Below are 25433 nucleotides of genomic sequence, written 5' to 3' on the forward strand. Positions count from 1 at the left end.
TAACACTACTGCATCAAAGCTTAAACAAAGTTTTCTTTCATATTCAAAGAGTTATCAAAAATTGGTAAAGCAATTTAAAATTGACAATAAATCGAAATTGAAATCTATTAAATTTCTATTTAACCCAGCATTTACACATACAAGTTACTTGCATGCAAGTTTGTATAATATTAATTGTCAATTAGTTTTTCGAAATGTCAAATTACTTGCTATTATGACGTAGGCGTTTAGCAAGTTAATTTTTGAAAATGTCTTTGAGAAGAAAACAACTAGCAATATATATAATTGTTTATAAATTTTAGAAACCATAAGTTTGCTAAGTTTAATTTTTTCAAAACAAAATTCAAAAATTTTAAATTAAAAAAAAAAAAAATCAAAACAACAAATTTTTTTTTGTGAATTTCTCAATATGTCAAATTACTTGCTCAAATTACTGGCAGCAAAATTTTCTTGCAAGTTGAACTGCAAGTAAACAAGCAAGTAGAAATATTTCAATGTGTTAGTAAAATTTTTGTATGTATTGCAACTTTCTTGCAAGTAACTTGTACGTGTAAATGCTGGGTAAGGAATCAATGAATGAAAATATGAAATTAATAAACAATTAATTCCAAATAAATGAAAATTTAGGAAATTTAGTTTTTCTGCAAAATCTCTCGGAGTAACTTTTCCAATGGCAAGAAAATTGCCCTTAAATTATTCAAACATTTCTTTCCTTTAACAAATGTATTGTAGATTTACATACCATTTAATACAAATGTAAAATGTATATTATGTACCATATATATTCGCATATATAGTAAAAATATATGTGCTCATTTGTTCATGTAAGTACACAATTAACCCCAGAGCACCAACTATTCAAATAAAACATAAAGCTCCCATCCTCTACACTAACAACTGCAATATTTTCCAAAATCTTGGTATAACTTAATTGCTTTGACAGGTAAAACATATTAAATACGAAATTATAGATCGAATATAGCAAGTTTAAGGCTACCCATATAGATATACGTTGGTAACCCGAAGAGTCGCATTGATTGCCTCAAACGACAAGAGAAATAAGATAAATTAACGAGTTAGAGCTACGTTAATACTCATTAGCTTCATAGAGAATGTGATAATGAAAAGAAAGAAACTTCTATAATCTTAATTCCCCAGGCGTTTTATTGAATCGAATTCACAAATTTTACAAAAGAGGTATTGCTCTCACAAAGATTTCTTTAAAAATATGATTTTTGTAATTTCAATTTTGTAATTAAAAATCAATGTGATTTTTAATTTAATATTCATTTAGAAACAAAAAGATGACACAAAATTAACGATTTTTTCTAAATAACAAAATTTTAACTTAGGGTGTCTGCATTCTAGGGTTAGAGATAAATTTAAGTAAAAATATAAAAATTATAAAAAACGAGAAAAACTTACTGTGGGTCTGGATTTCCTTCAGCTTCGCATTCAATTAAAAATGGTTTATCGCTTTCCTTTGATTGCTGTGCTACTTTAAAAAGGAGTTCATCAGTTGGAGGCTGTTTTATAATTTTTGGTGGCGAGTTAACTATATTGTAATATGTTCGAGTAGGAGAAGAAAAAAAAACAAATAAAAGAAAAATATAAATTAGCATTAATTAGAATAATTTTATTTAATTTAGCTGTATATAACTAGAATATATATATAAATGCATACATATGTATATGTGAGAGAGTGAATATTTATAAAATTTGACATTTAAGATATGAGAAATGAGTTTTTTCTTTTTTTTTGCATTGCATCATGGCTTTTAAATAGTTTGTTTTTGTACAGATGGAGAATATGAACAAAAAAAATAGAACACAAAAAATTCAAGGAGGAGAGGGTAATGGCAAGAAGTGATAACGGGGAATAGATAAATAATGAAAAGAATGCATATGTGTGTGTTTGTGTGTGTAGAATAAAAAACATTATTGTACAATAAAATGTAATTTAAGTTAAGAGGCAAATTGTATAATGAAGATGTGCAAAATGAGAGAAAAAAAAACATGTCTAGGTTGGGTGGAAAGGAATAGAAAATCCACTCAATTCATTTTCTTTCCAATTTTTTATTTTACTTGTTACTCGTAATGAACTCTAAATAGACATGAAAATAAGAAAACGAGAAAATATTGAAAAGAAATGGTTCGTTTCTTAGTAGGTAGTGATAGTGATATCGTCGTTTGCCAAGTAGGTGATCTTGAGAATATAAAAATATATGATGATGTTTGTATTTTACATCAGAGTCGTCATCATCATCATCATCGTTACTATTCATAACAACATGATGACATTTATGTTTGAATAAAGAATGCAATAAAAACAAAAGTACATACATTGTACATATGTTGTATCATATGGATATAAAGAAGTACATAATGTTCACAAACATATATACGTACATATGTATGTTTGTACACAAAATTTTGCAACATTCATTGACTGATTCAATCCATTCACTTGTTCATTCAGTCCGATTAGTTTAAAAATAATTGTTCTTGTTTTTGTTTTTCTTTTCTATTTTTCAAATTATTCTCATATACGTTATGACGTTGTGCAGCAGCAATATTTACAACAACTGAAGGATATAAAATTGAAAAGAGGGTGAGAAATTTATATTACAAAAATTAACCTTTTAAGGATTATTGTGTCATCAAAAATGTCTCAAGTGTTATGGATGGATGATATCACAAAAAAAGAGAATAAATACAACAAATTTAGTACATGTAGAGAAAAAATTTGCTTCATATTCGTGCATTTATTCATATACATACATACATATACATATATACATTTAAAAGGATAAATATGTAAGAAAAATTTTGACATCACAATTAACATAATAAATACAATAATAACAATAAAGACATAAAATGTTGTTAAGGTGCTATTATAGAAATTACATTATTTTGCAAAATGTAACATAAAACAAAAATTTGACATGGGAAAACGAAAATCTGTACATAATATACAAAAATATATTAGATAATGTGTTTCTATTTACACTCATACGTACATACATATGTACATATATATACACAGAACTTATCAATTAAAATTGGCAAAATGGGAAAAATAAAAAAAAAATGTACCAAAGGCGAAAAAATATATTTACATTTTGGCATAATACTTCACATATACAGGATGTCGTTGACAAAATAAATTGTGTTCGTACAAGAGCTCCGGCCGAAATGGAATTGCAATTACAGTCTGATTACAAATTATTTAAGCGCACACTAAATTACGATTAGTTTGGAAAAAATTACAAACTGTTTGATTGTGCGCGGTTAAATATAAACCCATATGGAATACAAATAAGCCATCAAATAGTTGCAAAACTAAAAAGTGCATGTCTGCCAGAGTTCTAAGACACATATTCTTAGAAAGATAAAATTTATGGAAAATTTTATCTTTCTTAAAAACATTTAGTCGATCAATCCCATGATTTTTAAGATTGCATATTTCTCTTTAACAATTTAAATCTAGAGCTTGTTTTTATATAACATTAACATTAAGTAATAAAAACAGTCTATTGAAATAATTCTCTTATTACCATATAATTTTGCATAAATTTAGAGGATATCTTACAGTATTTCTCAGGGGAGATTGCCAATTTATTTAGTTAAGAAGTTAGTTTTCACTAAGAGTACGATTACTTTAACATTCTCGCTATTACAGAAGTTGAGTGAAAATTATAGAAGTAATGTCGATGAAATAAGGGAAGGGGCAAGGAAATTTTATAATCTTCTAAGAGAAATGAATATAAATTATTAGAATTTGAGATTTACCCGAATTGTAAGGATAAATTCCTTCTTGCATTAACAACAAAACGGTTCGAGATAACATAGATAATTTGAATGTCTAAGTTATAACATGGCGTATGTCTATAGTTCTAAACAATGTAAAAAATGGGTCGTGATCCATCTGCGGTTACAGAATTAACAAATTATTTTCGGTTTGCGCACAATAAACCTATCAAAAATCACAATTGTGGAAACTCTGAATATGCCATTCTTTTAGTAAACCACATAAATATGCATCCTTAATGGTATTCCACTAAAATTAAAATACCGTAACAGCAATAATATTGATAAGATCGCACCAAAATATTCTTACCAAATTTACATTTCCACCAATTTGACTATTTTTTTTTGTAACGCAATTTGGTGCATATAGAGAGGGTTTAATGTTTCTTAATTTTATTCTAAATGCAATAATGGCAATGTGTTTCACTCAAAAATAAAATTTAAATATCTGAAACATCCTGTACATGTACATACTTAAATTTTAATTATAATATTTACACTAGTTGAATATTTACAATTGTATGCAACGATACTCTTATATTTTTTTATTTTTTTATTGCACATATGTATATATGTACATATGTACATACATAGCATCATACGAGGATGTTTATTTTTGTACATAAAAAGCGAATTTTGATTTTAATTGATTTTGGTGTAATTCAAAAAATGTTTGGGGGGAGGAAGTGAAAAATTCTTAAAAGTGATAATGGACTTGAAATTGAAATTTTTACACAAGGTGATTTATTTAATTTTTGGTATGCTTCTAAAATTTTTATTGTTCATGCACAATTCAAAACTATAGAATATCCTTTTTTTTCTTAAATATTTACAGAAAATAATTTTTTTAAGTTTTCTTATACGAGTACACAATTAAAATTTTTCTGATTTGTGTTGATGTTTTTTTTTCATTGTAAAGTTGTAAAAATTTTTCTCATACTTAAAAAGGGATAATGAAAATTCTCTAATAGGTCCAAACTACTGGGCCATCTTTTTTCTCTATCTGGAATTATAAAAAAATCAAACAAAAACGAAAAATAAAACAACCAAATATAAACAAAAAAGAAAGCAAAACAAAACAATAAGAGAAAAGAGAAAAAAACAACATTTTAAAAATTGAATTTAACTTGCAAAATGAAATTTTTAAAAATATTTATAAAATTAATTATTTTATTTTATACAATAAAAGATTAAAAAAAAATATTAAAGAGAAATTTTTTTTTATAAATTCAGAAGAAAATTAGAGAAAAAGTTCAAGTCTTTTACAGAAAAATAGCCAGAAAGTTAAATTTAAATTTCAAAGTTTTTTTTTTGTCTTAAATTTTCCGATTATTGGATGTTAAGAAAGAAATTTATAAAAGATTGTAAAGAAATTTTATAATTATGTAAAAATTTTATATTTGTACAAGTGTTTTACTTTATTTATAAATATATTTTCACTTACAAACAATTTCAAACAAAAAATGTTTAAGAATTTTTTGAAAAAAAAAAATTTTTTTTTTATGTTTATAAATACAATGAAATAAATTTGTATAACAACTCACAATTATTTATAAAAATATTAATTGTTCGAGAGAATTGAAGTCGGTGTCGTATACAACATTTTATAAAAATATAAAAAATAATGCGAATTTAACAAGTTCTGAGTTTAATCTTAACAAATTTTTGAAAAATTCAATTTTATTTCCATAATTTTTTAATATTTAATATTTTAATTAAATTTTTCCATATTGCAATGATTTTGAGAAATCTTACAGCGCTAATTCAACTTACTGATGTCAATTCAACGCAATACTCTTAAAGTTTCTCATATTAATTACAATAAAATTTATGAAACAACTTTACCAATTATAAAACAGAAAAACAAATTGAAATTATCATGGATCCGAAAGGCGAAACGTGCGAAGTTGAACGTGCGAGTATCACTTAACCACCCTCTCTAAAATTTTTGCTTTACTATAATGACAATCGAAAAAAAATGTCTAATTTAAATTCCCTCCTATGTTCTTATAAATATTATATATTTTTTGTTCTTATGCATTTAGTTGCTAAATGTACAGAATTGCAAGTAATAAATAAGAAAATACTGAAAGACAATTTATTTCTTAGATCCCGAACTTAAAGATATCTAAAATATTTATACACTAAAATATTTATACACTACTTAGCAACTCTTGTTTAATATCTTTAAAGATATTATCATTGAAAATTACACCGCGTTCTGTTCATTTCTCATTCTGTAGTTGTTTCATTTTTAATGACTTTAATATCACCTTTATCATTAAATGAATAAAATTTTCTGTAATCAAGAGCATTTTGAATGTATTCTGTATTAAAATTGTTAGTTGATATAAAAATTATTTTGAAATAAATGCATAAAATTCTCTATAAGTAATGAAAAAATGTACTTTTGTAAAAGTGAACATTTCCGCAGTCGATTTGAATTGTCTAAATATAGAAATTATAAGAAATTATAAGTTTTTTTTATTGTTTTAAACCCTCACTCGAGTGCCCACCTTTAAATAATTTTGAAATCATTTAGATATCATGAATTCATAGAAGATAATTACATATTCATATACAAGAGATCAAAACGAATAAAAATAATGCATAAGCAATGATAAAAAACAAAAGAAGTAAATAGCAATGAAAGTTTAACAACATGTCAAAATTAAGAATACAAGATCAAAACTTGAAACAAAAAATATTTTGAATTTAAATATAGATTTATTTTTTTGCTTATTAATGTCTTCGTTTAATAAAGGGTTACCGTTTTTTTACTATATAAAATATAGTAAATTTCACTGTAATTTACAATGGATGTGCATTTGATGTAGGTAAATTTTATTCAACTCTTTCAAACTTAATTCTTCACTAAAAAACATTCGAAGCACAAAACAATGTAATGGACAGCAAAATAAAAAAATAACTAAAAGTGACTTAATCATTTGTCACTTAATCAAATTCTACATATAAATTAAAAAATTATACAATAGGAATCGATATTCATTTTATACGGAACCATAGGAAAATTAGAAGATGTACTGATAACAGCATTACAAAAGTCTAATGTTATGAATGTGGAACTTGTTAGAATTTGGATTTTATTAGTATCTCGATTTATTTTCAAATACCAATCGTGTTAGATACATATATACCACAAATAAGAATTTCTATTATCTCAGTGTATTTGAAAATTTTTATAAGTCTTAATATTTCGTTAGACTTAAAAAAAAGTAGTAAAATAACTACATTAAATAAATTTGATCACATTTATGTTAAATTTTATAATTGTCATTCAAAAAAAAAAAACAGAGACCCCAACAGAAATTTCAAATTTTTCTGACGAAATACAACAATAACAAGAAAATAGACAAATAATCGAATTGTTTTGAAAACTCTTTTTATATTCATTTCAAAAATTACAACTATAAAATGCAGTAAACACCTAATTTAGTGAGGAAAAAAACACAGAATAAAGCTACTTTAATGAAATCGTATTCATAAAAACCTTGTAGATACAAAATATATCCACACATACACATCTATATGCATACATAATAATGAAACTTTCTATTATCATGTCATAATTTTCATTTCTCATAACAATTTTTTTGTTATTTTGTTCAAAGAAAAACGCAATTCCAAATAATGGTTACATTGAGTGAGGTATACGAGATGAACTTTTGTTACTGTTATTGTTGAACTTTTTTTTTTTTTCTTTTTTGCTTATCTAATTTTTAAAATCGACAACGATCTCAAATTACCCACAATCGATTGTACATTGAGTGTATATTGTAAATTCAGGAGTTCATTAACCCGCTTATTGCTACATGTATAAGTTTGTATAAATAAATAATTAACATCTGGAGAGTTTGAGGGTAGTTGCGTAACAAACTAAGGGGGCTGTTTCTGAAATATAAGAAAATAATATAAACATAAAATTAAATTATTTAGAATTTCGACAAAAGGTTTGCTTTTGATTTAGTCCGAGTTAAGGTTTCGAGAAAAAATAATTAATATGTGTTAAAATTACTTCAAACTTAGATTTAAAATTGTTCCTTTCGGCCAGTGAACAATTAAATAAGAATGTTTTGTTAACATAACCAGTCTGTCAAATTAAACGACTTTATAACTTCCAGGCTATTCTGATTTAGTCGAATGACTCAAAAGGGTCTGAAATTTTGAATAACTTAGATATGTAAGCGCTCAAAATTTCTTTTAGCCATAAAACTCGAAAGAAAAAATTAAGATCATCACGCTCGAGAAGTTTAAAACGCAAGATACATAAAAGTTTTTTCCTTAATTTCAAATATATTTTCTCAAATCTAACATAACAATTCGAAAAGTGTTAAAATTAAAATAAATCCCACCACTTTTTATACACTTTTGAAAAATAAATACTGAATACAACAATGTAACCAAGTAACCTTTCACAAATAAACTAAATACTATGTATGTATGTACTCGTATATGTGTACAATCGTAGAATCTATAACAATTTATAATTGATAAATGCACGTTTATAACTGACATAAGAGACTGCAACTGATTGGAGTCATTTTACACACACTTAATAGCGGTTAAAAGCTTTTCTCTATTATTAAATTTTCTAATTCTTTTTATTTTTACTCTATTTTTATTGTTATACCAGTTATAAATTGTATAGTATGATAAGTATATCATATGAATATCTATGTATGTATCTATGTAATTATAATAAATATAAACACTTTGATTGAAATGTGTAACACAATTAATTAACGTGTGTATGTGTATTTGTTTAAAATTTTCATTCGAATTGATAGATTTGGAAAATATAATTTTCAATATGTATACAATAATTGAGCCGATTTTAAATAAAACAGTAATTGTAATTAGAATTGTTGGTAGTATTGTTTCTGATTGTAGAGGCATATTCAAAGAATCGCTTAATGGTTGTGATATTATTACCATAAAAAGTTGAAAAATTTGGTTATACTCACAAATCATGCGTCTAATATAACTTTTACAATAAGAATAAGTCTCTTTGTGTCAGTAAAAAAAATAATATATATTGCATTGTACGCCAGTGCTTGATTTCTTGAACAGTAGAGTTGTCAAATTCTCAGCTCACCAGAATATATATGACGCCAGAATACGGATCAAGGCAATTAGAAAAAGTATTGATGTTTTTTCAGAAAAATTCGGATACCTTGCTCTTTTTCGTTTTCCTTATTATATAATATAAAATGTTTAATAGGTGATTTGGAGGTGATTTCATTTTACTGACATTGGAATCTTCCCAAAATTAATATTTTAATTTGACGACTACTTAGTCTTGGTACATAAATTTACTTTCATATTTTCAACCAGAATTTTTCATCTTTCAACTTATGTGTGACAAAAATTTTTCTGTATAATTTCGAAAACGAAAACAACTGAAAACTATTGGTGCTGTTTAGAACAACGATTTTACTGAAAAACCTTCATTATAGTAAATTTTATAAAATTTAGTCGCAATCAGTTTTGTTTCTACTTCTATTTCTATATTTAATAATAGTTAACCTTCATAATTTTGCAAATTTTATAATGTTTAAGAAAAATTCATTACCTCGTGTCTGCTTTACACATTTGTAATGCAAACCACATGCACATATTTTAACCTTTAGTATGTTAATAAAATAAGAAATTATGAATTCTTAAACTGAAATTATGATATGCTTTATTTATTTTTTTAGCCCTTGTGGTCAACCATATCAACCAAGTGGAAAAATTAGATACCAAAAATGTAGTATGTTAAGAGAATAATTAACTCCTCTGCCATTCGATGTAATTTATTTAACCTCTTTTCGTTTAATTCTAGCGTGTTTTAATATTCTTTTTAAATCGAAATAATTTTTATAAGGTTTCTGTCATTTGTTTTTATGTGGTATTTAAAAAATTATATTAATATAGTAACATTAAACATATTTTAATTGTAATTTTTCTGTTTCATTTTATGGAGGATTGAAATATAAGCTAATATTTGACAGATTTCAATTTGATCTAAACAAAATTTCAATAAATCTATTAATTGTATTCGCAGAACTTTTTGAAAATGACAAAAGATTATTTGGAAAAATATGAATAAATACTGAGGCAATTTACTGCAAAAAATCCTCAATAGTTTTGTTATCGTGTCAAAATGCAATTATTTAAATGTAGGAAATGTAGATTTGACTTAAAATTTTGTGAATAGTAAGAAAACTGTATCAAAAGAAGTTCCTGGCTTGAATACATTCTAGATTTAATAAAGAAAATTATTGAAAAATCAAAAACTTTAAACTTCGGCAATTTAGAAATTATTATTAATCATTGAACATCCGTCATTAAAAATTGAGGTTGCCGGATCGATGCCGTATTGGTAATATTTCTAGAATTTCACAATAAAGGCACCCTACATGCCTTTACAATTCTAATAGTCGAAATAATTATTATATATGGGTAATTAATTATAAAATTAACCGCTTTTCATTTGTAAAGTTGGAAAAAAAAAATAAATTCCTACTTGTAATAACATTAATCAAAATCGACAAAGCAGCAAAAAACTACAAAGATGAATTTTATATAAAATTTTTTTTTTGCTTGATCATGTAACTTGGCGTCCTAAATAAAGTATGCGCAACGCTTGAGGCTACTTAACTATTTTCTACCAATATAAATGTAGTTCTCGTTGTTTTTTTTCTCTCTTTTACTTATAATGACATGTTTGAAAGTCACGATTTTGAATTTTATAACTTATTTTTGTACTTTTTCCTTTTTTTTCTCTCTCTCTAAATTTTTGTTACAATCTAAAATTTAACATTTTTGTGATACATAAATTGACACCAAAACTAAAAAGATTTAAATCACAAATTTGTTTTTCGTGTACCATGTGTTGCAGTGATTCGCACTTTATAAAAGTAGTAAACTTTGCCATATTCTACATTTCTATTTGCAACTGTGTTTCTATCACAAATATTTAAGTTATTTTTAACGAAAAATTATTACAACAAATTTGTGTTGTAAAACATAAGAAAAGCACCACCCGAGTACGTTATTCCGAAAACTAAATATGTGTTTAATTACGTTCGCTCGAACTTAACGAAATCGTACTTATCTTTAATAATTAATATTTTGGTAAAATACGGCAATGCTTTTTTTTGTACAAAAATCACTTTTCATTTGAAATAATATGTTCAGAAAAAACTTTGGCACAGCATTCATCAGCATGAAGGTATCTCTCATCGGAAAATAGCAGTTAAATTGCTGTAAGAACATTTCTACGGTAACTTATGCATTTTACTTTGTATCCATTTTATATATGTACATATGTAGATAATATGTACTATAAAGAATTATATGATGTACATTCTTAGTTATATTTTTGATTTAAACAGATAAAAATTTCTTTTTATTTATTTGTACCTTCATTTTGACACTTAAATCATAAGTCATAGTTTGACAGATTTTCTTTTTTCTTTTACTGCTCACAGTGTATGCGATGCAGTTGGGATTTTTGAAAAAAATTTAAGAAAAAAAAAATACAATTTATATTTAAGAAAACGTGTTTTACTTTTAGAGAAATAAAAAAAAGTTTGAACTATTTTTAGGTTATCAAATATGAAATAGCGAAAGAAATTATTGTAACAATGGTAATTGCCATCACAAATAAAAGTACAATGAACGAAAAATAATAAAAAGAAATTTTGAAATTTTTTTTACATTTTGACATCATCAAACTCTGAAAATTTGTGTTCAAATAAAAAATTATTTTTGAGTATGAAGGAAAATCAAAAAAATTTTATTAAAAGAAATTTTAAGAATTCTTATTTTTGGTTTTGAATGTACAAATTCTGAACTTTTATACCACTGCCTTCGTGTCTTCGAAAATTTATAATAAAAGTTCACTTGCAAGTTCATATGTTAACCATAATTGAGAAATTTTAAAGGAATCAGAGAAATTCTGAGGCATCTACTTTTGTTGGCATCCATTATTAGCTTATCCATTATTGATATTGATTTGGCCTAATAAGTTTACCCGAATTTATATGGTATTTATTTAAATTTTATTTTTAATAATTTAAAAACATTCGTAAAAGAAATTTATTTCATTTCTAAGTGTGAAGTTGAGAGTTGGAAACTGATTTTCTTAAAATATTAAAAAAATTTATTTGTTGTATGAGGTTGAAGCATTACCAATAAAAAAATACATATAAATTCGGATTAAATTACACGAGTATATAACAAAATTGCTTCTATTATACAAAAGTTTTATGCGAGTATGCGCATGTGCAATTCCTGAAAGCCAAATTTTTCAATTGTCTGACGATTTGGCAAATTTTAAATTCCTTAAAATTTAAAAAATTGCTTAAAATTTATATAATTTTATCCATGGAATGTTTTATGAGCATTAAGTAAAGTAAAACTAGCAAAAGTTCTGATTTTAAGATGTGCACAGGAGTTAAATTCAAATTAATTTAACAGATACTACCGACTGATTCCACACAAGATCCGATTTATTTATTAAAATAAAAAATATCTTAGGTAGACCCTTGAATTTAACCGAATGCAAAAGCAATATTGACCTTATTATGATCACGCAAATCATATTATGTTTTGACAAAAAGTGAGAGTAAATTTGAAAAAATAAAATGAGTTTTACATTTTAGAAATTTTTTTTTTAATTTATATTGTCGTATCCGCTGGAAATTTAGTTTGTATAGTGAGATCATTTAAATAATTGATCTTAACTTGATTAATACGCATTCATAGTAGAAAAACTTTTTTTGCGGAATTAATTAACTAAAACTTAAGTACATAAGAAAAAAAGTACATTTTATATTGTCCAAGTACATTCTGCAACCTTGAACTAAAAGTTTAAATTTAATTAATATGGATAACAAGAAAAAAAAATTTATTGAATAATAAAATTGGATTAAAATAAAATAACTGTAAAGAAACAAAGAAATATATGGAAAATAAATTTTGCTTTTTTTTTGCTTTTGTTTTTTACTTACTTAGAGCTGTTGTGGTCCCCAGTAATGCCACTAAAACGACGGCAAAACTTTTAATTTGCCGCCCCATTTTCTATACACAAAAATTTTTCTCTTAAATTACTTTAAAATCCTGAAAATACAAAAAAAAATAAAAAGAAATTAATTTTTAATACAATGATAAGTAAAGGATTAAATATTTAAGTATATACAAGTGAAATTGTAAATTTGTATAACATAGCAAGGATTTATTAATTTAAAAAATTTCCTAAATTTCAATTCCCGTCATTAAATTAGAAATAAATAGTTTTTATATGAAATGAATTTTAATTCAGTTCTTAATGATAAAATTAAAGCTTTAAAGGCCTGATGTATAAAATGCAATTACGACTTCTGGATACTTACGAAAACTCCAACACCCAAGAATTCTACTAAAATTTAAAAGTTACCGACAAGTTATGATACGAATTTTCTAAACAGTTTGATTCCGCAACACTAAATTTTACAAATACCAAAATTGCTGAAATTTTTCTTACATCAGTACCTATATATTATGAATTTAAATGTCCCAATTCGAATTTTTTCGTAATAAATAATACAATTCAATTTTGGAAATGAAAAATATTATTTTCGCAAAATAAAATCAATTTTTCAAGTCCTATTGTTGCCTTAATAATGATGATTATTGAAGATTTTCCAAAAATATACTAGAATTTTTCAATAAACTTTCCCAATATTTAAAATAAAATCACTAATCCTATATATGCTTGTAAAATATAAAATAGTTTGTTTATACAAAAATACATTTTAAAAAAAATTTATTTTTAATTCAAATGAAATTTTCTTTTGATTAAGCAAAAAAAAAAAAGAGGAAAACCAACAACGTGATAATTTGTGCAAAATATATAAAAAACAAGTAAAAACGTTTCAGTCGGTATAAACCGATTGAATTATACCCTGCACCTTTCGTTATTGTGTAGCAATTACTTGAACCTTTAAAATCATTCTATAGAAACTTCACGGACATGTCTGACCCATAATTGGACATCCGACTGCCGAGTTTCATGAATCTGACCTTATAATTTTTCCAAATATTTAAAATTAGCTTTTGGAGTTGTATGGTAAGTACCTGAACCTGCCAAGCAATTCCACCAAAACTTCACAAATATATCAGATCTATAATCGGACACACAACTGCCAAGTTTCATGAATCTGACTTTATTATTTTTTCAAATATTAAGAATAAGCTTTTAAACTTGTATGGGATCTACTCGAATCTGTTAAGCAATTCCACCAAAACTTCAGAAATATATGTGACCTATAACTCGACATACAACTGCCAAGTTTCATGAATCTGACTTTATTATTTTTCCAAATATGTAAAATAAGCTTTTGGAGTTGTATGGCAAGTACCCGAACCTGTCAAGCAATTCCATCAAAACTTCACAAATATATTTGATCTATAATCGGACACACAACTGCCAAGTTTCATGAATCTGACTTTATTATTTTTCCAAATATTAAGATTAAGCTTTTAGACTTGCATGGGAGCTACTCGAACCTGTCAAGCAATCGCACCAAAACTTTAGAAATATGTCTGACCTATAATTGGACACACGACTGCCAAGTCTCATGAATTTGACTTTATTATTTTTCCAAATATTTAAAATAAGCTTTTAGACTTGTATGGGAGCTACTCGAACCTGTCGAGCAATTCCACCAAAACTTCAGAAATATATTTGAGCCATAATTGGACACATGATTGCCAAGTTTCATGAATCTGACTTTATTATTTTTCTAAATATTTAAAATTTGCTTCTGGAGTTGTATGTCAGGTACCCGAACCTGTCAAGCGATTCCTCTAAAACTTCAGAAATATATTTGACCTATAATTGGACACATGACTGCCAAGTTTCATGGATCTGACTTTATTATTTTGCCGAATATAAAAAATTTGCTGTTGGAGTTGTATGGCAGCCACCCGAACAGGTGCAGCTACCCCATTATAATTTTTAGAGCATGTGTAGAATATAATTGGACACATGTATACAAAATTTTATATTTATACCTTTATTAGTTTTTGAAATATTTAAAATAAACTCTTTGAGTTGTATGGCAGCTACCCGAACCCGTTGTCCGAATTAGTCCAATAACAATAGGGCTCGTCCTTGGTACAAAAGAAAAAACTTGTGAAAGTTTGGTGTCGATTGCATTATGCGTTTTTGAGTTATCGTGCGATCGGACGGACGGACGGACGGACGGACGGACGGACGGACGGACGGACGGACAGACGGACATGTCTAAATCGACTCAGAATTTTACGCTGAGCAAGAATATATATATATGTCCATACCGCAGATGACTCCTTCAAGTAGTTACAAACTCCATACCAAAGTTAATATACCCTTCACGAAGTGCAGGGTATAAAAAGAAATTTTTTTTTGTAATTGTCGGAAAACATCAAAAACCGACACGTTTTCCACTAAATGCAAATTTTTACGATTAAAATTTATTAGCTGTGGATTTGTACACGTCATTCTTAATAGATTACGATGTTGACATTTGCGTCATAATACTGCTGCAAGTTTCGAAAATAATGTCTGTATGTCACTGTGCGATTAACGCCGATGCTAAGCTTGGTGTTTTAAATTATTTTGAGATTTTAATTTTAAATTGTAAAAGAATAAAAGCGCATCTCTTTCTTTGTTAACAGGTGGCAACCTTGGTTCTACAACATCATAATAAAAAAAAGAAATAATGAAATTCAATTGATGAATCAAGAGAAAAAGAGCAAGATAACTTTTGCCAAAAATTAATTTTTAAAAACAAATGAAATTCTAAAGAACTTAAAATTTTTTGTTTGATATTTTCATCACTTTCAATTTTTATTCTTGTTTCTCTACCCAGGTTAGTGGGTGAAACAAAGAAAATTCCTTTTACAAAAAAAATTGGTTTATTTTTTTTTTGTTTGTTCTGATTTTTCCAAATCTGAATGAAAACATTAATTTGCAACTCATGTAGAGACCACTTCTCTTTTAACTTAAAATGTTTCTCGAACCATACCTTTGCACATTATGGAAATAAGTTCTAATTTGTCATCAATTAGAGAACATGAAAATCGAAAACAGAGGAAAAAAAAAACATTATTTTGCAAAGTAAACAAAATACAAAATATCAACATTAAGTACTTTGCCAACGAATAAAACGAGCAATACATGTTATGAGAGCGAAATTTCAAAAAAAAAGTCTTGTGAACTAAAACCTCAAATATGTTGGTTGACATTTATTTTGTAATATAGTTAAAATTCTGATCTGCATTATACAGAATCTGCACGTTATTACTACTAGGAAAATAGTATTTATTTTATTTTATTGAAAAATAAATTTTATTTTTGTATAAATGCTTGATTTTCTTTACAAACCGAAAACTTTTACGGTAATTTAGTAAATTAAAGAATTTAATTAAAATTGCAAGAAAATTTGTCAGTGCTCCTTCTATAATAGTGTGTATTACATAGTGACATAAGAATAGTTCTTTCCAGAAGTAGTTGTGTTTCAAAAAAATATGAGTTACAGAAAAAATCGTTTAACTGTAAAACGACTCATTATGAAAATTAATTTGATTGATTTCTTATGCTTAAAAACTTTGATTCGAGTTCGAAGAAATCCAAATTTTTAGATTAATTTTAATATACTACGTACGTATGAATATTTTATTGACATTTAATATGTTTGTCTTCGTATTTTCTTGCTATTTCAAAATAATCTTATTTTAGTATTTTGCATTAAATTAATCATGGAGAAAAATGTTCAATACTTTCACTGCCACCACATATGCAAAGCTTATATTCTTCTCAGCTTCTTTCTTTTAACAATTTGCGTACACTTTAATACTAAATATACTTTTATATTTTTTACCTCGTTAGAATTATTATATAGAAAACAACATTAAATTAAAAATACATACCTATAGAAACATACAAACTTTAATGCAACATTTTAATAAAGCCGTTTGTTGTGGGTTTAAGAATAAAATGTACGTATATTTCTAAAAATTGAACTTTATTTGATTTTTTCTATTCTTTTTCTCTTAGTATAATTATAATATGCGCCGTAATACTTTTAAAACGCTTTACTGAGACAACAGTAAAAAGAAACTGTTATGAGGACGTTGCATAACAAGAATTCAAAAATTAAGAATGAAAATGGAAAAAAAATTGCTTTGCTTTTTTTTTTGTGTTTTCTTTAAAGCCCTATGTGAAAATACTTTGATTGTAATCTAAAAACAAAAAAAAAAAAAATTGACCGCATTACGAATTGTGAATTATAGAACACTATTGCAATTCTCAAGTAGTCACAATCAAAAATGTGGAGAGAACAACGTGCAAAGCACTACATTTGTCATAAAAATGCAGGCTTTAACATTTTTAAAGAAAATTTTTATTAAAATTTTCAATAGAATTGAATAATTGCTTAATTGACAATTTTGTTGCTTAATGAAAATAAAACCACCATTCGTAGGTTTTATATAAAGACACTATGCTGACTTTGAAACCAATATGACGATGCCATAAGTGAGAACGAGTATATTCTTTTCATATAAGAATTAAACGGAATTACATTTGGTTTTCAGTTATAATTTTACAATTACCGTGAACAATGTCACCCTGAATAATTTTTATAAACAGGCGAATTATCAAGTAAAAATTAGCACATTTTAGTTTTCCATTTTTAAACACAATATTGTTTTATATGTAACGAAATTTAAATAGAGAAATATAAATGCAAAATAACAGTTATCGTATTATAGATTTTATTTTATGCCTTATACATTTTTCAACGAGGAGGGCAAAATCAGCTCCCCTTTGACGAACAAAGAAATTTTAAAAAGAAACAAGAAAAAACAACAATTATTTAGATTTAAATTGCCTACAAATATATTTGTTTGCTTATATGTGTAAGTATATAAAAAATATTTCTATATATAGTTAAATAGTCATTAAACACCTTGTTTTTCAACTAATTTGATTAGTGGTCAGCATTTTTTTCCAATAAAAATTTTCAGTTTTAGAAAAACCATTTTACGTTATAGGAGCAAAAAGTTGGCAAAAAAAGGCAAAAACATTAAATATCCTTTTTTTTCTGTTTTTTTTTTTAAATAAAAACTGCGGTTTTATGAATACGCAACGAGAGTTATGTACCTGAATTTCAAAATTTTTAAAAATTATTAAGTAAAGAAAGTTGAAATAAAGAAGTTTTTGCAGATTTTAATTAATTAACTGAATTTTAATGACATGAGATTTAATATCAAATAAAATAAAAACAAAAATCAAACCTAATTGGATTAATTTTAGATTTTTTTTTGTAAAAGTCCCATAAACGAACTCCAAAAATGGATTTTTTCCATCGTAATATGGATACCATAAAAGGTAGTAATAAGGTTTTACAATATATTATTTTTTTAAAAATTTAACGTCTCTTTGACTTAAGAATCAAAAAAAATTAAAGAAAATTAAAATAAAAATTTTGTGATATAAATGTAAAAAATTGCATAAATTTAGGGACTTATAAAAAAGGGTAATAAAAATTACTCAATAATGTCCTCATAGGATATAATTTAAATGTGTTACAAGACAAAATATAAATAAAAGAAGTATTTCAATAAATATTAAAAAAATTTTTAATTAGTTCAAAATTTAATAATGTTTCAACATTTATCGTGTTACAAATTACATGATTACAGGTGAAAATTTTCTAGTTTCGATAACCTTGTCAATCGTGTTAAAATTTGTGAATGATATCGTAACATAATTAATGAAATGTCCGCAATGAAGCCAAAATTCAAATTTATAGTGTAATGTTTATAAAGAATGTTTAATATTGTCGGAAGGTCAATCTATTTCGCAGTATAAAAATCAATAATAACAATAATAAACCAAGTACAATATTATTAATTTTTTGTTATTTTTTTTCTTATTTAAAACAAACTTAAAATAAATATTATACGAATGCAATTTAAAACACAAAATGAAATAAAATTTCCAGAAAATGTAATTAAATATAAAATGAGTAAATTAATAATGTAATTAACGCACAAGGAAATTTTTTGAAAATATCAAAAATACAAAGGCGTGAATTTATACGATTTCTTGGTGTTATTGATTTTCATGTTTTAAAATAATTTATTTATAAGAAGCCTCAACTACAAATTCAGTTCCAGATATGAATCCAGATAATAAACTTTTATAATGTTGAAATTAAAACTAAAAATTATCTAAAGAAATCAAGAAAAAATTTTACTACTTGCCCAGAAATATAAAATTATTAATTTTGATAAAAAAATTACCAAATAGTTACAATTAAGAAAAGCATGTTGCGAAAATTGCCCAAATGAGCCACTAGTACGTTTAGCTATTTCGAAGAAAGCTAAAAATTTAATTTTAATATTATTAAGAAATTTTGCAAGATAACAATTATTAATTGATTATTATAAATAATATATTGGTTATTGTATGAATTGTGTTAATAGAATTTCGAATATTTTTAAAAAAGGAATCATTGCTTAAATAAATATTTTTCAATGTCTTTAATTATATTTTTCTTTATTTCGAGTTTTCCTAAAATTTAATTTTAAATAAAATTTTATCTTTCGATTTTAAAATTTTTCAATTTCAAATTTGCAATTGTTTATTAACAGGTAAACTACCTCAGATATCAAATGTGCCAAAATTATCGAAACTAAAATCACGCAAAATATTCAGTAATTCTCGCGATAATTTATCAACACAATTAGAGGATAATCATCAACCGAAAACTTGTACATTACAATTACCATCACCAAGTGGTGCCGTAGATTTAACACCAACTCATATTGGTACAATATCTTCATTAGTTGATGGTGCTCAACAATCGAATTTCAATATACCTGAAGAATTTATTGGTCGTTCACCAATAGGAGGACGACGACGTATTCGTTTCAGTGATTCTAGTTCTAATAACAATCTTAGTGAAATTGGTATGAAAAATGATAATCAACAATCGCAGCAACAACATTCCCAACCGGCATCTCCAAATTCTCCTAATGAAAATGGTAATAAAACCCGTTTTACTGAAAAATTAACGAGACAATACAAGGAATTGTCTGAGTTCAAACTAAGTAATTTGTTTTCAAAGAAAACTGTTGTCCGAAAAACGGAAATTGAAGTAAATACGTATTTACAAGGCTATCAGCAAGATAATGGATTTGACAACCGTACATACAATCATGATGAATCAGGATTTGGTAGTGGAATGGATGCAAGTCAAGATTTATACAATAGAAAGAGAAGAATATCAGAAGTGTCTAATTTCGACCTCAGTATTAATAGTTTACCTTCAGGATCTGATCCATCACCATTACCCAAACCAAAAGCAGCACTAAAAATGCCACCAATTCCACCAGCCCCAGAGAGAGGAACAGTGAAAATTGTTAGTCCTATAAACGAAAAACAAATTCAAAAAGGTAAATTTAATAAAAATCAAATCTGTTGTATTTAAATGAAAATGTATTCTTTCTAGAAAATTTTGTTGAGGAAATGAAAAAACAACAGCAATGTGTAGAGCATGAAGAAATTCCAATAACAGCTCCACTGGCGAAACGAAAAGTTTTTGTGCAAGAAAATCAAGAATCTTTCGAATCAGTTAATATGAACGACTTCGAAGAGACGACAAATAAAAACAAAAAAAATTCAACCAGAAAATATCGGAAGGAAAGGCCGTCTTCAACAAAATCAAGAAAATCGATAACAAGTAATCCTGGTTCAATTCGCTCTAGAAATGGATCGGACAAAAAAAATCGAGGAATGTGGGAACTAAAACGACCTATTCGTATTAAAGCAACTGAAGAAGATTTTAAAAATCCTGTCGATCCAAACACTTTAGATAGTTCACCAGACTTTCGTAAAACTCTAACAGGCATGTTTAAAAAATTCCAAACGAATAATTCTGTTGATGAAAACGATGAATCAGTGGCACCAAAACCATCTGCGGTACAGAGAATACAAAAGCTAGGTGGAAATAGAACAAAATCTGAGCCTAAGATTCAACCTTTACCAGATTATGGGGAAGGATGCGTGTTTAAAAAGCAATTTAATAAGATAATGGATAACACAGGCAAACTGAAAAATTTCATCAAAAATGATAACGAAAATAATCAACCATCTTGCGTGCCGGAAGATCTTGCAGATGAAATATCTGAGAAAGTAAAATCTATAGAAGAAATAGAAAAACTTGGTTATGGTAGGAAGAATCTGAAATATATTGAAATGTGGAAAGTTCGTCGTCGTAGAGAAATACGACGAAATGAACCATTCCCCATTAACAAGGCAGATAACAATGAAAATAATGATAGTGAAGCTGTTAAAGGTAATTTAAATTTATAAATGATAATTGCTTATTACTAACAAAAATTTTATCCAGAAAGCGAAAAGGAAACTGCGGAAGCATCACAACTTGCGGAATTAAAAAAATCTCTTTCAAAAGTACTAAAGAAAAGACAATTAGATAGAGAAGTTTCTGCTGAAAGCACCACAGACGATGAACCACGACAAACTGAACAGCAACAGGGAGCTAAAAAAGGCTTTGGAAATCTATTTAAGAGGCAAATTTCTAAGCAAACTTCAATTTCTAATGAAGATAATACTGAAGAAACCGACGAGCAAAAAGCGCCATTCTGGAAAAAGTCTATTAAAAGAAAAGTTCAAGTAGATGAATTAGCTAAATCATCAGACAATCTTCATAATGTGGATGATAATAAAGCACCAAAACAAGAATCTCCTAAGAAAGTTAGTCTACTTAATAAAGCAAAGAGTAAAGTCGAAAAATTCAAGTCAACTAAAAAATCTTCAATTGATGTGAATGAACCGGAAAAACTTCCTGGAAAGACTGATAAATTACTTATCAATCCAGCTAATTTGGCTAATGAATTTTTAAATGCGTTAGACGATGTTGATGAAGAAACAAAACGAGCCATTGAAGAAATGGAGAAGAATTCAAAATGCACTAACTTTAATCCACCACCACCTACGGCTACATGGCAAACGAATAAAACTATATCCGGAGCAGACTTTTCTTCAGGCTCGGAAGAATCAATTACAACACCAGGATTTTTGGCACATGACAATGCACCAGATTCTGAAACCTATGTAAGTAGCGAACCAACAGTCATAATTTTAAGTGGTCCAATGCCAGCATTTATGACATTGCAAATTGAAGAAAATACTATTGGTAACACGAGACCTAGATCTCCCAGTCCATTTCAAGTTCCAAGGGAAATGGAAATGTTATCAGCACCAAACATTGCACCAAGAAGAAGTCCAATTCCTACTGAAACTCTAAAAAATCCAACTCAAAATCTGAGAATCCCTACTCCTGCTCAATCAAGAACAGAGACGCCTGTACCAGAATACTTTGAAAGACCAAGATCATCATCTCCAATACGTTTTAAAACGGATGACATTTTAGATAATTCTCCGATTCCACCGAGATCTAATTTAATAAAATCTGCTGGTTTCCATGATTTAGCAAGTGCGTCTTTGAATTCCCCAATGGAATCACCCATTTTGGGTAGACGAGATTACCAGTCAAATACTCAACCATTTTCTTTATCACCATCAATGCCACAGAGAAGAACTCCATCACCGTCTATAGCACCACCAAAAGAAACCCCACCACCACTACCTTCTTGCTCACCTCCACTTTTGGACATGACAACAAAAATATTTCCAGATATACCACTGGAATTTGAAGATGCTATAGAGCTAAACCCCGAAATGAACATACCACACAAATTCAATTTCAAACCAGATGCATTGCAGGTTATCTTAGAATCACCATCCTCAGCTACTAATAGTTTGGATGTGGTAGAATTACAATTAGAATCTTCATCTACACCGCCGTACTCAACACCGGTACAGTCTCCGCCAGCACTAAAACGAACTACACCAACTCCAAAAACAGTAACTGCGGAGACATCGATTCCCAGTTTGATTCCACCGACCGCCAAAATACATTCACAAAACGATAAAATTGAAGCAAATGCAAGTGCAATACCAAGACCACGACATAGTCGAAAACCTTCAATGGATAAACCACAAATACAGACCGCTGAAATCGCAAAAGACATTCTTCCAAGAAGCCCTATAGTTGGAATAAATAAAATTGGAGGCAAAAATGAGGAAACATCACAAAGTGGATCGGAAATTGTCAAAAAGTGGAGTAGTGTTGACATTTTCAATAATAACGAAGAAGTATTTAATGACTTTGATGAGGCGTTGAAAAATGTACCAGTTATCCCAATTGTAATTGAAAAAGATCAAGCACTATTTAGTGCAAATATCAAGAAAAAATGCGAGAATAATAACACTAGCAATATTATTAGAGAATACAAATCTATGTCACCAAGTTTAGAAAAAAGTTCTGATTTTCTAATGCATGAGCAAGAAAATGATGATTCTGATGATGAGGACGATATGAATGATATCAAATTATTAAATACGGAAAATAAAATAGCAACAAGTATACCACATATTTCAGAAAAGACGAAACCTACAAGACCTGTTGTTAAACAGGCTTCGTTAAGACGACAGTTCTCTGATGAAAAAGATGCTGAAGATCTTAATAAAAATATTGATGTAAATATGTTACGATCCAAATTTGAAGGTTCAAATTTGCCACCAAGACCACCTGAAAGAATGAGTTTTCGTAAATATGAAAAAGTGCAGGTATATTATACAGGATACTTATAGTTTAATGATACTTCCTACTACTTATAATCTGAGCTCTTCAAATATAAATAGTAATTTAACGACAATTACCGTAGAATAGAAATTTAAAATGATCATATGATCTAGCAACCCACCAAAATCTTCCCAACCTACAAAAACAAAATTCCAATATTAAAAATACTTAAATGAATAATATTTTCTCATATAATTTATAATTCAGGTAACTACTGTGATACAAGATAATGAATCTGAAACCTTTGTTGTTGATAATGTAACGTCAAAAGATTTTGTTATAACAAAAAATGCCGAAAAACAAACCATAAGAACAGAAACTCCGCCACCTCCACCACCATTAAGAGCACGAAAAGAATCACCGATACCACCGCCTATAGTTCCACGTAAGGTAAAACTTACTAAACAGACTACCAGCTTAGAAGTTGAAGATGGTTCTGAGGCTTCCGTTGGTGATGTGTATGAAAAAATTCAAGATTTTAATAGTTTTAGTAATAATAGTAATAAAAAAGAAGCAATTCCAAGTGCAGATGTACATTTAACATCACTGGCTACTTTGAAAGCAATTCAGGCAAAACAACAATATGAAGCAAAATTAAAAGCTGACAAAACCGAAGATGAAAATTCAAATTCATTATCAGAATCATCGAAAATAATAACGTCATCCTTATCAGACAGTGTACGTAATATAAATGCTGATATTTCTATAGGAAAATCTTCAACAGCTAAAATACTTTTACATCAACAACAACATCAATTACAACAAGAGTACCAGAAGCAAAAATTATTTGAACAACAACATTTAGAAGAAAGCAAACAGCAAAAAGACCAGATGCCAACAATCCAAAAACCATTTTATACACAAGAACGAAATGAAATATCAACCACAAAAACAACAACAACAGAAATAATTGGAAATGATATTAATTCAAACTTGGTAACAAAAGAAACCGATAATCCTAAAACAAATTCTATTACTATGATTAATAACAACAACGAACCGCAAGTAAAAAGTGCAACAACAGCTCCAACAAATACGAATTCTAATACCCAACCAGATGTTAACCAGATAGCTACTACCACCACTACTGGTAAAGATGAAGGACATTGTTATTCTACTACAAGAATAAAACTTGCTGATATTAAGAAGGATGAAACCTTTTACTCGTTGGATGATGAAGGTAAATGCCTATTTTTTGAAAAAAAAATTTTCATGTTATTTTTCAATATTGTTAAATTTCATTTGCCAATGCTACTAACGACTCAGTATTGAACTGAGTTGCAAATGAAAATTTTAAAATAGTTGAAAAAAATGTAATTTTATTGTTTTTCTCTATTTTGCATTCTTCTTTTTTTTAGAATATCAACAGTATTCTCTTAGTGGTCCGACAATAGTCAATGAACTATACACCATTGAGATTTGAATTTATTTTTATGAATTAGATTGTAAGATGTAAATATAAAAATGTCAAATATTTATAAAAAAAAATCGATTTGTTTTAGAAAGTAAATTGAGCAAATTTATAAAACAAAGAAAAATATACCAAAAATTAATAAAATAATAAAATATTGGCGCTAAACGTATTTGGCACATCCTTTTTTTTCCTTTTAAAAGTTTGCTCCCAAATACAAGAATATAGAAAAATATCTGAGGCTATTTATGTTGTTTCAAAATACTGAACTTTTTTAAAACCCTAATCTTTAATCCTGAAATCCTTTCATTTAATGAATTTACATAAAATTTGATTTCAGAAACCATGCGCCTTAATAAGTTCTATATTATGATTGCATTACTTTCCAAGTCGAATACTTGCTACACGGATGCTTTTATTTAAAAACATTTTGTAAA

At 27.1% G+C, this 25433-nt stretch overlaps 2 protein-coding genes across 2 annotated transcripts; one reads left to right on the forward strand and one right to left on the reverse strand.

Moving 5' to 3' along the window:
- Positions 1 to 1348: 1348 nt before the first annotated feature.
- On the reverse strand, positions 1349 to 13342 carry LOC129618949 (neuroglian-like). Its single transcript, XM_055533984.1, has 5 exons — positions 13215 to 13342; positions 12834 to 12942; positions 4754 to 4816; positions 1426 to 1555; positions 1349 to 1364 (listed from the first exon to the last, which is right to left on the reverse strand). Exons 2-5 carry the CDS (start codon positions 12898 to 12900, stop codon positions 1349 to 1351), a joined length of 276 nt encoding a protein of 91 aa, XP_055389959.1. The 5' UTR covers positions 12901 to 12942; positions 13215 to 13342.
- Positions 13343 to 18034: 4692 nt separating this feature from the next.
- Positions 18035 to 25168, forward strand: LOC129618728 (uncharacterized). Its single transcript, XM_055533678.1, has 6 exons — positions 18035 to 18238; positions 19507 to 20310; positions 20367 to 21212; positions 21267 to 23569; positions 23793 to 24765; positions 24944 to 25168. The coding sequence occupies exons 1-6, from the start codon at positions 18202 to 18204 to the stop codon at positions 25006 to 25008; spliced, it is 5028 nt and encodes a 1675-aa protein (XP_055389653.1). The 5' UTR covers positions 18035 to 18201; the 3' UTR covers positions 25009 to 25168.
- The last annotated feature ends 265 nt before the right edge of the window (positions 25169 to 25433 follow it).

This window comes from Condylostylus longicornis, unplaced genomic scaffold (genome assembly GCF_029603195.1).
Source record: "Condylostylus longicornis isolate FDR11 unplaced genomic scaffold, ASM2960319v2 ptg000010l, whole genome shotgun sequence".
In the NCBI taxonomy this organism is placed as follows: Eukaryota; Metazoa; Arthropoda; class Insecta; order Diptera; family Dolichopodidae; genus Condylostylus; species Condylostylus longicornis.

What these genes read in the sequence shown, in the direction of transcription:
- LOC129618949 (XM_055533984.1), bottom strand. Translation starts at nt 12,900, where the DNA reads ATGGGGCGGCAAATTAAAAGTTTTGCCGTCGTTTTAGTGGCATTACTG. An exon ending in GGGGACCACAACAGCTCTAA is followed by an intron (nt 4,817 to 12,833) that starts GTAAGTAAAAAA and finishes TTATAATTCCAG; the next exon opens with ATAGAGAAAAAAGATGGCCC. An exon ending in TTTTCATTATCCCTTTTTAA is followed by an intron (nt 1,556 to 4,753) that starts GTATGAGAAAAA and finishes ATTACAATATAG; the next exon opens with TTAACTCGCCACCAAAAATT.
- LOC129618728 (XM_055533678.1), top strand. Translation starts at nt 18,202, where the DNA reads ATGGATTTTTTCCATCGTAATATGGATACCATAAAAG. An exon ending in CGAAAAACAAATTCAAAAAG is followed by an intron (nt 20,311 to 20,366) that starts GTAAATTTAATA and finishes TATTCTTTCTAG; the next exon opens with AAAATTTTGTTGAGGAAATG. An exon ending in GTAAATATGAAAAAGTGCAG is followed by an intron (nt 23,570 to 23,792) that starts GTATATTATACA and finishes TTTATAATTCAG; the next exon opens with GTAACTACTGTGATACAAGA.